The sequence below is a fragment of the Martes martes genome (assembly GCF_963455335.1).
Source record: "Martes martes genome assembly, chromosome: 1".
Lineage (NCBI taxonomy): Eukaryota > Metazoa > Chordata > Mammalia > Carnivora > Mustelidae > Martes > Martes martes.
The window spans coordinates 46,365,063-46,383,130 of record NC_137888.1 but is presented as its reverse complement, the minus strand read 5'-3'; the positions used below and the strand labels follow the sequence as shown (position 1 = coordinate 46,383,130).

At 39.8% G+C, this 18,068-nt stretch overlaps 1 protein-coding gene across 1 annotated transcript in view; it reads left to right on the top strand.

Annotated features, from left to right (window-relative positions):
- Positions 1 to 12,866: 12,866 nt before the first annotated feature.
- The window catches only part of DCBLD2 (discoidin, CUB and LCCL domain containing 2), a gene marked incomplete at its 5' end in the record, with an annotated part of 100,586 nt that continues 95,384 nt past the window's right edge, over positions 12,867 to 18,068 (top strand). Inside the window, one exon of the mRNA XM_080797993.1 lies at positions 12,867 to 13,077. Coding sequence (XP_080654119.1) covers positions 12,867 to 13,077 — 211 coding nt within the window. The remainder of the gene's footprint in view (positions 13,078 to 18,068) is intronic.

Below are 18,068 nucleotides of genomic sequence, written 5' to 3'. Positions count from 1 at the left end.
AAGGAGTGCAATTAAAGAGCATCACACATTATACCATGGGCAAGGATAGTCAAGGAGATTGCATTTATTATAATCCTGATATCATTAAAATAAGCATCTTTCAAATCATCATGGAAAATAAAAATGTACTAGTATATTCCAGGCTTTCTCACAGACAGTGGGTACAAATAAGGAATTCATTTACATTAATATCCCCAAATTATAGTATCTTCTAGTCCCTACTTTCATTGCTAGAACTAAATGGGGAAATAAACTTTTTTCTCTGACAAGATTATTGAAGGGAGCTTAATTAAAATGTAAATGGGGGATCTCAGTGATCTAAAATGATATTTTGACAGTTATCAGGAGCTGAAAAATTAACATAGTTTATACAGTAGCTAATAGGTCTTTAGATCACACCGACCTTCATGACTTTGTACCAGTTTCTTCGATAGCATCCTAACCTTTCAACCTGATGAGATCCTGTTCATTCTCAAAGGCTTTCTGTATGAAGTTTTCCAGATCCTTTCAACAAAATGCAATGTTTCTCTCTATTACATCTATTTCATGGCGTGCACTGGACTGCACTTTGTATCACATATCTTTGTGCTTATCCAGTCATCTCTAATAAGCTCTAATAGAAGCTTATTAGAGATCCATTCCTCACTCATATTTATATCTTGCTATAGTATTATGGACAATATCTTAGACATGTTAGAAATGACTTAATATTTAATCATATTAGGGATTAAGGAATAGCAGACTAGACTCCTATAACTCTGTACTCAGCATTCATGAAAGGGTCTGTTATACCAATTTAAAACAAAGTCTTTTTCAGTTCAAATTCCTCTCAGAAAATGGCCAGTGTGCACCTGCTTTATATTTTGTTTCAGCGGAACGTCCTCCTCCCCTGCTTTAGTTAGAATCGCATTTTGCTGTAAATAGCAGAACGTTGAATATACAGACTTAAGTAAATAGAGGTTTATCTTTTATTTTTGTCCTGTAACATGCGTCTTAGAACAGAAGCTAGTGGTAAAACCAGGAAATAGAAGGGTGATACCTGGCATCTAAACAATTAGAGAATTTTTTAGTACAAGAGTCGTATTCCTTTCATCTATACGTTATTCATTTATCATACCTTTATCATAAAACTACTGTGGTGCTATCTATTGTCAAGAGACACTAAAATTATGTAAAGTCGTCCATGCTCTTAGTAGCAAATAATTCCTTATAAACCTGTATGCAGAATGTTCACAGTTAAGGGAAGCTTGGATTTTTAAGGACACCATGATCTTAAATGAATGGTCTATGGATTCCTTCACAACAAGATTAAAAAAAAAAAAAAATCCAGCTCCTGGTAGGGATTCTTTAAAACCTTAAGCATATGCTTAGAGAATCCAAAAGTGTAAAAAGAGATTTGTGATTTAGAGCTAACTCTTGGTAATTTATATCATGCCATTTGCTTACCCTGTGGAGTTGTGTGGGTGGACCTTATGCCATTGTGTATAGCAAACAATGTATAAAGCATGAAGGAGGAAGAGTGATGGGGCTAAGTAGAGATACAGGCATGATTTTTGACATAGTAACTGTCTCTTTTGGGGTTATGGTGTTAAAGTGTTATTCTAAGATCTACTCGTGGTTGAAAAGAAATGCTATCAAGACCCAGTTAATTTTGGCACAAAATTCTTATATGTTTCATTAGAAAATTTCATGTTTTCATGTTGCCAAACTGACTCAGCAGAAATTAGTTGCCACTTCTCAGGTTAGCGTGGCACCAAATCAATACACGCTCTTGCTCACTTAGTAAGTAGCTGTTAAAATGCAAACAGGCCCCGACACACCAGGAATATGGGATGAATATAACCACTGGCCAAGCCTACCAGATACTGCAACCCAGAGCAAGCTTACCAGATACTGCAACCCAGAGCAGGCGTAAGACAAAATTTAAGCAGCACAGATAGTAATGGCATGGAAGAATATTCCAGAACCTCAATGAAGTTTCAGAACATTCCATGTAATGTTTAGATAACAATGTGGCCTGGTCTTTCGAACTGTGAAAGCCTGATGGTGAAAGAGCACTACAGCCCTTTAGTTCAGGATGAAGACATGCACTTATGAGCTCTCCCAACTCAATTTTCAGCTCTGGTTCTTAAATTCCAGTCTGCTGCCTGATGTTTCCTTGATCTATAAAACTCCAGCCTTTGCCCTTATTGATACACCTTCTTAATTCTCCTGATGTCATTTTGACATCATTTTCAGAGTGAGAGGAAAGAATAAATGTTTGTGGTCAATCCACAATTTTTAACCAGAAGTTAATCTCCCAGATTCTCCAAGCCTTTGCGGGACTACATTACGCAAAGAGGAGGCATGCCAATACATTCTCTGAACACTGAATTTAAACAAACAACTCCAGAATCTAAGTTTGTGCACCTCTCAAAATATTCAAGATTTGAATTTTTTGATGAAATTTCAGAAAACTCAAGAGATTAAATGGACATTTACTAACAGTTTCCAAAATAGGCATTTGTATCAAATACCTATTTTGTGACCAAAAAAAAAAAAAAAAATAGCGTGCTTTTATTAGGTGTTTTGTTGCCTGCTTGTAGAAGGCTTTGGAAAGAATTTAGGTCATTGAATGATAGAAGCAAAATCCCAGAATAACTATGGAGGCAGTGTGGTCAAGTGGAAAAAAACATGAGCACTCACATTAGACAGGCCTAGAGTCTCACCCCAGCTGAGTCCCAGCCTAATCACTGAATCCATGTGCCCATGTGTTAATAATTATACTTACTTCACTGAAATGCTGTGAGACATCAATAATATCACATGGGTAAAATGCCAAGCAGAGGTAGAGGCTCACCAAACATGAATCCCCCTCCCTTTCCTCTTCCGGCCACAGTCCCTGACCATAGGAGGCAGCCAGCATTAGAGCACATGCTTCTTGAGTTGCTGCAGAAGGGTACACCATCCTGGTCACAAACAGCCTTCTGAGGAATCCTGGTGACAGGAAACTGTGTGCAACTAATTCCTACCATGAGAAATTGTACCCACTGGGACAGGTGACTGCTTGCTCAAGACAGAGGGACCCATTAAGCAAGCAGCACATTTGACCTGTTGCTGAGTTTTAGACACTGTCTGTATCTGGGCTTGCTGCCCATTGCTCCTTGTGGCTGTGAATCAACATTGTGACAGAGAGGGCACTGGGTCAACTACATTCCATTAATGGTTCAAAGTGTTTCATTTAGATTCTTACAGCAAAGGAGAAGGAATAGGGAAGATACACAGCTTAGGATGGACACAAGCTTGGTGGAAATAGACACATAATGATTTTTAAATATAAATCTGAAAAAAGCCAAAAACCCTAATGAACTCACACAGTGTGGCTGTCAGAATTAAATCTTGTAACCCAGTTCTCAAAATTTTCCCTATCATTACTGAAAGGAGGCCACAGGTTTCCAAAAGAGGCTTCCGAACTTGGGAAGTGGCACCAGGTGATTCTGTAGGTTCTCATTTCAGCAGAGTAGCTCATTTCATTCCAGAAAGCATAAAATTAAGGCATCATTCTTGTTTTCAAATCAATTTGGAAACCTGATGGGGAAAAATTAAGATTCTTTGGGTAAGGGGTAGAATTCTGAGCTTCTTTGCATTTTTTGAAAGGACATTTTACATTCTCAAAATATCTTCAGATTCTCTTCTAAATACAGTTTTTGTATTGTCTTCTCTTACATACAGTTTTCTTATCATTCACTAGCTACATCAAGTCCATAGGAACAACATTTAAAGAAAAATACTTAGAGGCTAGTCACTCTACTTTTTGTGAATGTTAACTACCTCTTGTATTCATTTAGTTTGGGAAAACGAAGATGAGCATTACTTCATATGATAGAATGGAATAAGACACACTTTTATGAAAATGATTCCAGGACCAGGAAAAAGTGGATATATAAAACAAAGTCTCCACATGCCAAATAGATAGACATAAATGCTGGGAAGTAACTTGCAGGGGAGAATATGTGATTACAGATGGGATTTGAGTATAATATTTTAACCTATCTTCAAACATGGCTCATTTGTTTTATTTTGTTTTCCATTAGGGCACAGATGGTGTTTAAAAATTCATTCTGGGCCGTGTCTAACTATAATTTCTTTAAATGGATGGCTGCCATAAGTACACATGAATGTCTGAGTTTGGAGAGAATTTCAATCTAATTATACACACTGTTGCAGTTATTATTAAAATAAAATCTGGGTGCTGATTCAGCATGGCTTTCTGGTAGGGACATTATTTTGCAGGTGATTTGATTAATTTCATACGTAGGTGGCTGTCTAATGGCATCTAGAGTGAGTGGATAAATTTCAGTTGTGATAATGAAGTACTTTCTCAATATTATTTATCAATATGAGAATAATAGCAAATGACAAAAAGACTAAAGTGAATCCTGAGTTACTTTATGTCTGGTCATTGATTTTTGGGAAATAAAACCACTTTTACTGTTTCAAATCAAACAGCTAAACAAACAGTTAAATTGTGTCATGAGATGAAGCTGTTACTCTCTGGGGGTCTTCCAAATGAGTACTAAGTCAGTAGGAAATCCATAAATTTTCATTGCTACAGGGCTACTTGTGACTCAGTAAACGTGTCTTTTACCGAGGCCAGCTTTCATCCTCCAAGTCAGTAGTATCAAATACACTGACTACATGCACCAAAAGTGAAGGCACATTCTTCAGGTCTACAAATGGGAACTAAGCATTGATTTAAAGGGATAACGGGTAAATAATGCCAGATACATGGTGAGACAAGTCTTGTGTATTCAAAATTCTATGAGCCCCAGACATATACAATCCTTCAAGATTATTTTTTGTTTTTGTTTGTTTGTTTGTTTTAATTAACAAGGTCAGGGAAATTGCATTCTTCTTTGTTTCCCTCCCAGGAGCTATCTCGGTCTGCAATGAATCCTTTAAAAAAAAATCTGATATTTTTACTTTCGTGCGATATGTTAACTATGAACAAATGATCATACATATCAATCAATTGTAAAATATTACTTACATTGGCATTAAAGTCCGATTACTAATGCAGATGCTCAGGGAAGGGAAGGTTTATCTGAACAACATATTATTTCCTTTTAGTCCATAGTTTGCCACTTTAAAATCATGGTTAATAGAATGCCCACAGTAAAGAGATCTATTTAAAGGAAAATGTAGAATATATTCTTCATCTCATTTATACCTTATTGTGTTAAAAATCAGTCCAACAACTAGTCTGTGAATGTGATATAAAGAAGATGATATACTTCTTGGTTTCAAAAACCTTAGGTATTCCTTTTAAACATTGTATTTCCAAAGTCTTGCTATTATTTAAAATATTAGTCTCTATTTTATCAACTTATTAAATTTAAAGGATCTAAATTAAAATTTAATTGAAGGATTCAAAGGAATATTTGCCTGCGTTAAAAAAAAAAATCCCAATTTCTATTTCCCTTCTCTTGGTTCTTGGAAAATAGAAAGTAGAATTGTTGTACTATTATTTGCTTGTCCTTGTGTCCTTTCTGTCTAAATGTCAGCTGTCTGGATGATTTTAAATCCTCTTGCTTGCTATGGTCAGTCATGGGCTCCTTTTATATTTGAACAAAATTGTTCAAAGGTGGTGGAGGGGGAGATGGCTGAAATAGAGGATGGGGATTAAGGAGAACACTCGTGATGAGCACTAGGTGATATATGGAATCATTGAATCTCTATATTGTGCACCTGAAACTAATATCATGCTTGTATTACACTGACTGCAAATAAAAACTTAAAAACAAATAGGAAAATGACAAAAATTGTTCAAATATCCTGACCTACCTAGGAATGAAAGCCTCTTGCTCAGAGGATGGTGAGTAGTGGGAAGGTTTTAAGCTTCTCAAAACCTCTGGTTCTAGGAATCTCCTGCTATTCCTGATCTTTTTATCTCTGCTTTCATTTCACCTCCTGAGGACACTGACCTCTTCCATGAAGAATCAATATGTTGGACACCAACCTGATTGTCCCCTCTTCACTTGTAAGACCCCCTTCCCCAGAGTTTCATCCAATCAAGGCTTTTTAAAAAAAATTCAATTAGCCAACATATAGTACATCATTAGTTTCAGATGTAGTGTTCAATAATTCATCAGTTGCGTTAAACACCCGGTGCTCAGCACCTCACGTGCTCTCCTTAATGACAATCAAGGCTTAAACTGTAGTAAATTTAAGGGAGCGTTTGGGAGAAAGTCTAGGTTGGGGAGGTGGGTGGGGGATGTAACAATATAGCACATATAGCAAACATCTAACAATTTTTCATTAGCTATATCTATCTTTCAAAGCATCTTTGCATTCTAACCACTGGGAAATTTTTACTGTTTTTCACATCTCCTGAGCTCCAGCTTCCAGCCAGCTTTATGTCCTCTGACCTCGCTCATCTCCATCCTGATAAGTTTACCCTCCCCACTCCCAGGTCCTATTTGCTTCTTTCACTGAATAGAACTGGGGTTCTTCAACCAGCCCCAGTTCATAAAGGGCTCACTGGGCCAGGGTTAGGGGGCACGAGGTTTATTTTCCAAATAAGAGCACCCTTCCCTCCTGGTCAGCACAGACAATGCTCTCCTAGGGAAGAATTCTGTGATCATCAGCTGGTGTATCCTCTCCCTCCTACATTACGTAGCTATTTAGGAATTGAGGACTTAGAATTTGGCTGTGAGATGAAAACAAGTAGTGGATAATGAAAATTTGGAAGAATTGTCAAACTTTGAGCCTATCATGAAGTTCATAAATAAGGCATTTGCAGCATAGAGAGGTTTAGGAGCCTTGCTGGAGGTCATAGAGCACTTTCAAATGGAAGGTGCATACAGGATTCTGGTCCAGAGCTATTTGCATGAGCTCGTGAAACAACTCAATTTTTCAGAAGCCAAATAGCATTTCAGCTCTGTGTATTTAATTTTCAACTGTGTTGTCAGCAAAGGTCCTGCAGGAAAGAATATGGGCATCCAGCAGGGGCGGCAGGCAGCTACTGCACACCTAAATCATATTATCTCAGATACTCTGGCATGTTGCCTATTCATTTTTTAGTTTTCTGTTACCATTCACGAATAATTAATTCTTTCATTTCTAAGCATGATGTTGATGTTCTAGAGGGCAGTTGTCACATGATTTTACTAAAATCTTTGGCTGCCTCCCTTAGAGATAAAATACCAAGCTAAAGCCTTCTCATTCTCAGCCGCAAGAGAATGAGTTGGTTAAGTTTTTATGTTACTAGAAAACCCAAGAGGGTATTGGTGGGGGTGAGGAGTAGAAAGAAAGGGATGATTGTAGTGGAGAAAAAGGCAAAGGGCAAATAATCTAAGTCCATCATGTTGCTGAACTATGCCAAGAAAAAAGTATTTAACCATTATCCACTAGCAGAAATTAAATATCTTCTATAATAAATTAGGTTCCTAACACTTCTGTCTTAAATTTGCTGTACCACCTAAATAGTTTACCAAAGTTAAGAAGATACAAATAATAAACCTGAGAGTTAGGTTTGAATGAAATGACTAATTGAAAGAAGCTACAAGATAAGAAGGAAAAAAAAATGTATCGAAACCACTTCTATTGACAAAAATGAAGAATGTCTCCTCAGCAGAATTCAGAGATTTAGCAACAATCTTGGTTGCAAACATTTGTCCAAACAGTCAACAGGACAAAGAAAATGCTCCTGGGGGAACAGTAACCAGATCTGAGGGCTCTGGTCTTTGAAGTTCAAAATATTTCCCCAGAACTGCCACATTCTTCTCTCTCCTATCCCACTGGAAGATCACAAAAGTGAATTCTCATTTGCTTCCTCTTTCTGTTACCCTGCCAAAAATACACACTCACTGATAAAGCCCACCAGTGATTCATTACATACCATCATCCCAAGGTTTCCAGTATAAATGCCATATTAAATGAGTCTCTTCTGTTTTATTAATGCCTAACAGACATTTAATAGCAATGATGGTGCCAATGATTCTTATTGTATCATACCATTAAAACCCAGATGTTTCTGTATGAACAGAAGCAAACACACCAGCCCCTGTGTTCCTTCCCTCCATTATCATTTCCTAAGCAGTGGCTGAGCTGGGATTCATTTGGAAGCAGAAATAGTAGGCTGTAACCATTCTGTCCATATTTTCATTTACTCTATAGATCGATTCCATGTTCTCTATTCTTCCACTCATTATCAGTTAAGAGAAGAAAGAGAAAGAAAGAAGGAAGGAAAGAAAAAGAAAAAGAAAGAAAGAAAGAGAACAAGAGAGAGAAGACAAAAAGGGGAACAAGATCTGGTGAATTAAAATTTAGGTTAAGACTATATTTAGGGATGCCTGGGTGGCTCAGTTGGTTAAGTGTCTGCCTTTGGCTCATGTCATGATCCCAGGGCCCTAGGATCAAGTCCCACATTGGGCTCCTTGTTCTGCAGGGAGCTTGCTTCTCCCTCTGCCTTCTGCTCCCCCTGCTTGTGCTCTTGCTCTCTCTGATAAATAAATAAATAAAAATGTTTTTTAAAAGACTCTATATTCATTTTTAAATTTCCTAACATGGTGCAAACATAAATACAACCAAACAATACACATTTTAATTTCCTGGTATTTCATATATAACCTTCCCATGTGTTCCCTTCTTGAAGCCCTAGTCCTCCCCACAGCCTTCATCCAAAGCATTAATTCATTTACCAATGAATGGAGATTACTATAGCTGCTACCAGTCCTAGCACACATCAGAAAACTGGTGTGCAATGAGGACACTGCTCGATTTGTGTTTTCTCTGTTGAACTCGTCCCCAAGGGAAGCTCCAAAATCCATATCTGTTTGAAGCCCTGTAGGAAGGAGCTGGGACCTTGCCTTCTGGGAGCCTCGAACTGCTATGATGGTGGCCTCCTCCAGACCTAGTCACTTTGGATCCTGATTAGAATCCCCAGCTCCTACTTATCCAGCCTTCTGAGTCACGTGGGTAAAAATGATCCTGGACAAGTATTGCTCCCATTGCCTCTCTGGATGTTAACCCGCAAACACACCCAAGCCCCAGAGGTAAGGAAGATGACTAAGTTGGCTAAAGCAGTATGCAGAGAGAAAGGTAATGTAAACTACAATTCTGCTCTATCCAGGCATTGTCCTAGAAATGAATGCCTGTTATATCACATTGGCCTGTGGTCCCACAAGGAGATTTTCATCATCACAGAGCAATTTGTCATTGTTTTTGCAACTCAGTAGAGTGACAGTGCTCAGAAGTGGGGAGAGAATAGGGACCGAACTAGCATCTGTGTTATACCTATAACATCTCCTGCATCTGTGTTAGACCTATAATTCCCCTATACATATAGCAGTTGGATCTCCAGAGAGGTTCTGTAGCCAGCATTCCATACTCTACAGTGCCAAATCAAAAGGAAGTTGAAGCATAGAAATACGGAAATTGTCATAGAGAATATCAGTCACCAAGAACTTTTGATTTCACCTTTTTAAATATAACTCCAATTTGCCCCTTCCTCCTTCATCCCTTTCCTGCTACTGACCTCATTCAGAACATCTTCACTACTCTATTCTCCACTTTAAATCACCCTTTAAAATACCAGACAGTCAGTAAAACAGGGATAAAAAATGTGAGTACTCCTACCTCTTACTTTAGGTATTTATAGTTTGCATCTTTTCATGCTGTGTTATCAAGGAGTAGAGGGGACTATAGGCCAGGTTTTGCCTGTTCCAGCAAGGCTTCTACAATGCCGAGGGCCCACAGGTGAATCCTCTGCCCCTGGAGCAGTTCCATGTGGTCAACAGAATGCCAGCCTGAGGTTCACAATACCTCGGTCTGTCTCCATTTCTGTGGCCTTAAAGTCATCATGAACTCATGAAAGGAGTTGTCCAACAAACAAGATGGGTCGTCTCAGACTATTGCCACAAATCTTAGTATGTGACTGACTGCTTGTCATGTTAGCATTCATGTCTGACGTGTCCAATACTGAGCTCAAGATCTTCTACTTCCACATTCAACAGACCAGTTTCTCTTATCATGTTCTCTTGCTGTGTGGAAGGCAATGCTTTCTACCTAGAAACCTGAGCATCTTCCTTGACTTTACTTTATTCCCATCTAATCAGTCACTATGTTCATAAATATCCTTCATGTCAGCCTCCCTGTCCACGCCCACTGCCCCTGCAGTTCAGGTTCACTGTCACTGCTTTTAACTCTACAGGTCACTGGGCTAGTCTACGGATGAGCTCTTCCTGACTTCCAGTCTTGATCTCTCTACAATCTATTCCTCACCCTCCTGCCTAGTTGAGTTTTCTGAAATAAAAATTTAATAATGTCACACTTTCTTAGAACCCTTTAGCTATTTCTCAGTGTTAAAAAAATAAAATCCCAGGGCACCTGGGTGGCTCAGTGGGTTAAGCCTCTGCCTTCAGCTCAGGTCATGATCCCAGGGTCCTGGGATTGAGCCCTGCATCCGGCTCCCCCTTCCCCCCGCCTGCCTCTCTGCCTACTAGTGATCTCTGGCAAATAAATAAATGAAAATCTTTAAAAAAAAAATAAAAATAAATAAAAATAAATAAAATCCCGACTCCTTAGCCTGTCTTAGATTTTGCTCCTATCAACGTTTCTGGACTCGTTTTCAGCTCTTCTTGTTAAACCAGCAGCAGTTAACCACATTGAGCTCCCTCAACACGATTGACCTCAATTGCCTTGGTGCCTGTGAGCCAGCCTACTTTCCCTGTAGCTTCAGATCACCTTGTCTCTTTATTCAAGATTTTATCCAAGAGGGAGATCACTTTCTTCACTTTGTCTTTCTATTCAAGACTCAGCTGGAGTTTCATATCCACCATAAAGAGTTTATACCTTCGAAATTGCACTGACAGAAGTGACTTTGTTCACCTCCCCCACAGAACGTAGGCTCCTCCTGTTGAACTTCTTATGTCCACTGCCTACATTAGTGCTATAGCATAGTGAGGTCTAACAGACATCCAATACATGCTTATTGATTAAATTTGTTAGAAGAGTTGAATGCATGAGGGGTTTACAGTGGAGTTGAACAAGATGACTGCCAGAGTCCTTCCCAACTCTCAGCTTTTCATTTGAAGATACTTGTCCCTTCCATGGTTTTGAATATCACATCCATTTATTACTCTCACTCATGACTTCAAGGCACTCCTCAACCTAAGCTTTAGACAAAACTTTCGGGGCGTCTGGGTGGCTCAGTGGGTTAAAGCCGCAGCCTTCGGCTCAGGTCATGATCCCAGCGTCCTGGGATCGAGCCCTGCATCGGGCTCTCTGCTCAGCAGGGAGCCTGCTTCCTCCCTTCTCTCTCTGCCTGCCTCTCTGCCTACTTGTGATCTGTCAAATAAGTAAATAAAATCTTAAAAAAAAAAAAAAAAGTCCACCTGCCTGTTACATAACTTCAAATTCTAGCTGCTGAGTGAGTGTCTCAAATTCAGCATGTCCAAAATTAATTCACTTGCCTACACAACCTGACACAACTTTCCAGTTTTCTGTAGTTGTTAATGACACCATCCTTTTCTTGGGGGCCCATATTAAAAACATCCAGGATGGCACCTTTCTCCTAAAACCAATCATTGCCTAGTCCTGTGGAGTCCCCTTGCCCAAAACCAGTTGTTTTTGTCACTACATTTACTTACAGACTCCATCGAGTTTGTTGCACTCTGACTTTCATGATGTATTTGCATCTCTGTACCAATACTAGATCCTGGAAAGATTTCTGTATTATGGCTGTAAATCCTGCAAGTCTCAGCATAAGTTTTGCTAACAGATAGCAGGTGGTCAACGACTCTTGGTAGAATGGCTGAATGAATGTTAGGATGTTAGGTTTAAACTGCTTTTGGGGCATGGATCTTGTTATATGCTTTTTTTTTTTTTTTTTTTTGTCCCGCCCCGAATATAGTAAATCGAGGAAAAGGCATAGGAAACAAGAAATACATATTCTTTTATATTGAACACTGTATTTTTTTATTTTAAAGGGGAGTTGCTGCAACAACTGGCTGTAGTTTTAATTTAAAAAAAAAAACACGCTCTGCTATTTTTTGGTAAAATGTTTCTTAGCCTCAGCCCCCAGCTAAAGCCATCCAGGATCCTGGTTTCCCACCCCTTCCAGTGGCCTGATGCGCGTCAGGGGAGGAGCAATGAAAAAGCTGGGCCTGAGGAGCCAGGAGAGAGGGATGGGGGAAGTCCCGGAAGTCATTGACCAGAGCAAGCGGCGGCCTCGGCGAGATCAGCTTGGGCTGCGGTCCCAACAATAACAGGCGCGCGGGCTGGGCGGTGCTGCCGGGGGCCCGAGCTTGGGGGCGGAACCCGGATTGGGGGAGGCGGGTGGGACGCCTTGCTAAGGCTGCAGGGGATTGGAGGAGAGAGATGAGGGGCGGTTGAGCTCAAGGAGTGGGCCGGGGAGCTAACGGGCCGACAGAGGAGAGAGCGTGTTGATTGGGAGGCGCGGAGGGAGACGGACGGGAGCCAACTGCGGATTGGTCGTGGCGGGTAGAAGAGGCGTGGTCAGTGCGCGCCAGAGGGAGCGCGAGGGAGCGGGCGGCTGGCCTGCCTGCCAGCTAGCCGGAGCCCCGGGCGTGTGCTGCCAGAGCCGGGGTCGGCTTGAGGAACGCGGTGCGGGAGGCGCGTCCCCCCAAGCTCCTCCGCGGCTCCACTACCCCACTTCCTTTCCTCTCTTACCCTGCGCTCTGGTTTGGGGTCTCGGGGCAGGGGACGGAGGGAAGGAACTAAAGAGGAGGAGGCGAAAGCGGAGCGAGGGGCAGAGAGGGTCCCGGCGCGGGGCGCAGCGCGCGCTGCCTCTAGCTCTCCAGTTGGAGCCGCCGCCTCCTCGCCCGGGGCGCCCGCACTATGCAGCCGGACTGCGGGCCACCGCGATGGGGAGCCGGGCTGTGCTGAGAGCCGGGCGCAGCCCTCACCGTCTCCGAGTCCGGGCCGCGGCCGCCGCCCCCGCCCGGGCCGCGCTCCCCCTCTCCCGCCCTCTCCCTCTCCCTCTCCTCTGCAACTCCTCCTCCTTCCCCATGCCTCTGTTCCTCCTGCTCCTACTTATCCTGGTCCTGCTGCTCGAGGACACCGGAGCCCAGCAAGGTGAGTGGTCCGCGGGGAGTGCGCAGCGCGCGGAGCCCCAGGGGCGGCGGGGGCGCGGGGGCAGCCTCCGGGATGCCGGGTCTCCGGGAGGGGAGCCGAATCTGCAGATGCAGGGGGAGGTGCGGTGCGCTTCGGTGCCTGGCCAGACCTGGCCCAGCACTCGCTGGGTTCATTTGCAAAGGTGGGCTCTGCCTGTTGTCCCTCAAGTTGGCGCGGCTTTACTTTTTGACAAGGCTTTTGGTTTTTCCGAAAAGAGAGAAGCGAGACCCTGCTATGAAGGCCTCCGTTTTGGTATTGGATTTTTCTGGGGAAAATCTTTGGGAGGAAAAAGAGAAGTTTTGGAAGTGTGACCCCTAAAGTTAGGTTACACTGATGGACAGAGTAGAAAGGCAAGGTAGTTAAGTAGCATCTTAAACCAATTAAAGGCAGGTGGCGATAATTATCATCTTTTGTGAAAGTGCTGAGGTTCAAAAGCGAATTGATTCTGGTTAGCTTCGAGTCTGGAATTCAGGACATGCCCTTTATGTCCTGTTGGTGGTCTGGATTGCCTGGGTCAGACACTCAGTCTGACCCAAGGCACGTGCTGTGTTCCCAGATGGAGCATTCGGAGTTAAAAGGTAAGCCCTTCCAGAAAGTGACAAAACTTTTTTTCCACCCACAGTCGTTGAAATACCTATTTCAGAACTGAGCAAAACTGTTTACTGAATAATCATCATGATGGAAAGAGAATGCAAGGCTGATTCCTCCCTCACCCTTTAGTACTATTTTCAGGCAGCGAACCACAATTTTTGAATCAGTTTGGCATCAGTTATTGAACACATTTTTCCGTTGCATTTCCTTCTTTATTGCAGTGAGAAGGATATGGGTTGAACTGTTACTGATTGCTGGGAAGATTTTTATTTTAAGTTGATCTCCATGTTTAAGTCCCGGTGAAAAGTTGTTCATATGGTTTTCAGTGAAGTGTAGAATCATGGCCATAGGCCTGTCATTATGAACCTGAAACTTTGACAGGCATGTGGAAGTATAATGTAACAATAAAGAAAAATGTATTTGGTAAACTGACCTCTTTAAGCTCTAGGCACATTTCTGCATAGTGTAACTTAAAATTCAGATGCTTAGCTTTCATGTTTTTAGTTAGATTATCTTCTTAAATTCTTAAACATCAGCACTTAATAAATTGAGGTGTGATATCCGTCCCCCCACTGAAGTTTTAGAGTGTATGCTTGTATTTTCCTCCTAGTAGGAGAAACAAAAAACAAGAAGGCTTACCTGCAGTCAGAGCTAATTGGGACTTACTTTGTGGCAAGCACAGTTCTAAGTGATATATGTGTATTAAGTCAGTTAATCCTCACCACACCCATCCAAGATAGTTAGTGTTATCCCATTTCAAACATAAGGAACCGAGACACAAAAAATACAAGGTACGTTGATACAGAAAGGAATGTAACTAGATAAGCAGAATACTCTGTTTTGCTTATTTCTAGACTGAGAGTGTTTATATCATTTAAAAAAAAAATCTTTGAACAGTATAGTGTCTCCCCACATGAGGCAGTTGCCTTAAGCTTCAGAACTTCATGAACCACGCCTAATTAACATGCAGCATCACCTTATTTTCTTCCAAGGTGTAATTTCAGGTTTTAGCATGGCCTTTTAACAAATAATGGTCCTCTTTGACAGTGATGTCTTATATAAACTGTAGATTAACACAAATAGAAACGCTGGTGGTAATTTAAAAGACCTCTGATTTCTAGTTCTTTTGATTGGGTGAATTTTGTGAAATTATTTAATTTCTTTGTACCTCAGTTTTCTACATCAGTGATATGAGAATAAATACCTATTTTGTAGCTTAACAAAGATGAAATAATAGTACATAGGAGTTTCGTGAATGGAAAAGCATAATATAGCTTTAAGTGATTATCATTATTAATTTTGAGCTTATGAAGTTGATAAAGAAGAACAAGTTGGGTATATATTACTGGAAACTCAGGAGTTTTGAGATTTCAGTTCCCTAATTTTTAAAAATAACGTTTTTTTTTACCCAAAGGACCCTGATGCAGTCTGTAGTGGAATTGCATTTAAACCAGCCTTAACTAATCTAACAGACATGTTTTGGAGTCCTCTGGTATTCCCTGACATAAGCTGAAAAGAAGTCTAATTTCAAAATGAGAAGCAGTGTTTTAAAACACCTATAGAATTTTTAATAATGGAAATGTCTACGTATTGTAGTGTTAAATGACAAACTGTACTTTTTACTCTATAAGAAAGCTTAGGAAGAAGACTGAAAAGAAGTAATAGTAGTTGCCTTTTGGTGGTAGAGTTGTAGGTAATTTCTGTCTGCTTTTCCAAATTTTCTGCAGTTAACATACAGTCAAAATATAAGCTGTGGAAAAAATGTTTTGTGATATTTAGGTTTTCCTTTCTTTAGCCAGTCTAGGTAGAAGTGCATTTAATGTATATGTTGTAGAGAACTATACTTCGGGAATTTTTAAAAATCTTTCAGACATCATTGTAAAGTAGCAGATGTTACTCTCATTCCAGTTCCAGTTGACCCTTGAACAACACAGGTTTGAACTGCACGGATAGCTGCCAATTTTTTTTCTAATAAACATATTAGAAGATTTTTTGGAGATTTACAACAATTTGAAAAAATTCACAGAGGAACTGCATAGCCAAGAAATATTTTTAAATATTGAAAAAGTTAGGTCTTATTATAAGAATACAGTACATAATACCAGTAACGTAAAGAGTACATGTCAATTGACTTACCTGTAGGTCAGTTGACTTACCTGGTCAGTTTTCTGGTCAGCAGTAAGCTCCTGGAGAGAGTTACAGATGGATTTTTGACTATGCACGGGGAGGTTAGCACCCTTAACCCCTGCCTTGTTCAAGAGTCAGCTGTAGTGCTATATACGTAGCTATTCCTGAGCAGATTTTCTGCTGACAGAGTGATTTCTCTTTTCATTTGGCTTGGAATAAAATTTATCATTGGTCTGAAAATTTGTCAGCCTTTCACAACAGAGATGTATTTTAAACAATATTATTTCATTTACTTATAGATTATATTTCCTCACATATAATTGTACAATGATGGTGTTTTAGATACAGCTTCCATTGTTGTATTTTTAAGTTCTAATTTTTTAAAAAATATTTTTATTTATTTATTTGACAGATCACAAGTAGGCAGAGAGGCAGGCAGAGAGAGAGGGGGAACCAGGCTCCCTGCTGAGCAGAGAGCTGGATGTGAGGCTTGATCCCAGGACCCTAGGATCATGACCTGAGCTGAAGGCAGAGGCTTAACCCACTAAATTTGATGTTGAGTTCATCTTCGAAATCTTTTTATTGTTGAAAGCATTTTTTTTCTGTAACACGTCTGAAAAACTTAAACTGGTCAAATTTATCATGCTGATTGCATCTTTGCTACTGTAATAAATGTATTTAATAGGAAGTTGAAAGTCTACTATGAATGTTTCTGTGTCCCTGATTTACATTTTGACTAGAAATTTGTATCCCTTCATCTCAGGAGCTCAGCTTCCTAGTTCATGTTCTGGAGGACTTTGCTACTACTTTCTGGGTTAGATTATTTGAATGTGGTATCACATTCAAATCAGGGAATTAATTTTTATAATTAATTATAAATTATAGAATTATATGTAATTATAGAATTATATGTAATTATATAATTATAATTAATCCCCTGATATAATTATATCAGGGAATTAATTTTTACAGTTTATTAAAACTGACTTGTTTATGCCTAGTAATGTGAAATATTTGTGAAGGTATTGATTTTTATTTACTCATCTATGAAACAAGTCAAGTTCATTCTTAATCGTTCAATTTCACAATGAGGTCAGAATTAATGTGTGCGGGAAAATTCTTTTCTGTCAAGTAATGGCTTTATTTGGTTGTGATGCAGATAAATAGTTTTTAGCAATATTTGTGAATTATCAGAAATGAACAAATCTCCCTCAGTAATAAGTATTTTTAATTATTTCTAATACCGACTTTACGTTAATTTAGAATTTTCAGTTGTCTTTTCTTGGTTTGATAAAACATTAGGCCTCTTACATGTAGTTTTGTTCAGAGGCAAAAATCAAAGCATCCTTTTTCTGCTGTATTTCTGACTAATGTTGCCCAGTGAGAATTAGATATATAACATAAATTCCGCATGTGCTAATGACTAGATTTAAAATCCACATTTTTAAAACTTGTAAATGAAAAATTAATTGTAAAATTTTGGTTCATCATTTTAGGTAGCTTTCCGTATGTTACAAGCAAAGAGGAAATACGATTTCCCACTGGAGATGTTTAATAATTCTATCTAAACATCTGAGCTTCATTCTAGAAGACTAACATAAAAGCAAAACAAAACAGAAAAACCTTAAGATCATGAAATCTGTGTAAGTGAAAGTACCAGTGCTGCTATGAAAATGACAAATGAATTAATTTCCAAAAAGAAATCACGAGATTAGGGGCACCTGGGTGGCTCAGTGGGTTAAAGCCTCTGCCTTCGGCTTAGGTCATGATCTCAGGGTCCTGGGATCGAGCCCCGCGTCGGGCTCTCTGCTCAGCGGGGAGCCTGCTTCCCTTCCTCTCTCTCTGCCTACTTCTGTGCCTACTTGTGATCTCTGTCAAATGAATAAATAAAATCTTAAGAAAAAAAAAGAAGAAGTCACGAGATTATAGTATGATGTGGAAAGGCTACATGTACATAGAGGTAGTTTTAAGTTTAGGATTATACTTTATAAAATGAACCTAGGATGTGAAAGTTCAGGTGGTAATATTGCACATTAATTGTATACATGCAAATAGTTTCTATTTGAACTTCTTCATTAGTTGAATGGATGTAGAATGATGACATAAAATTATTGGGATTAGGAAAAGCTTCATAGAGATAGTGAAATGTGGTTGTTGAAATATGAAGTGAGACAACTTGGCAGTTTTTCTTGTGTGGCTCATGGATTCAGTTTACAACCTTACCACGGCCTTGC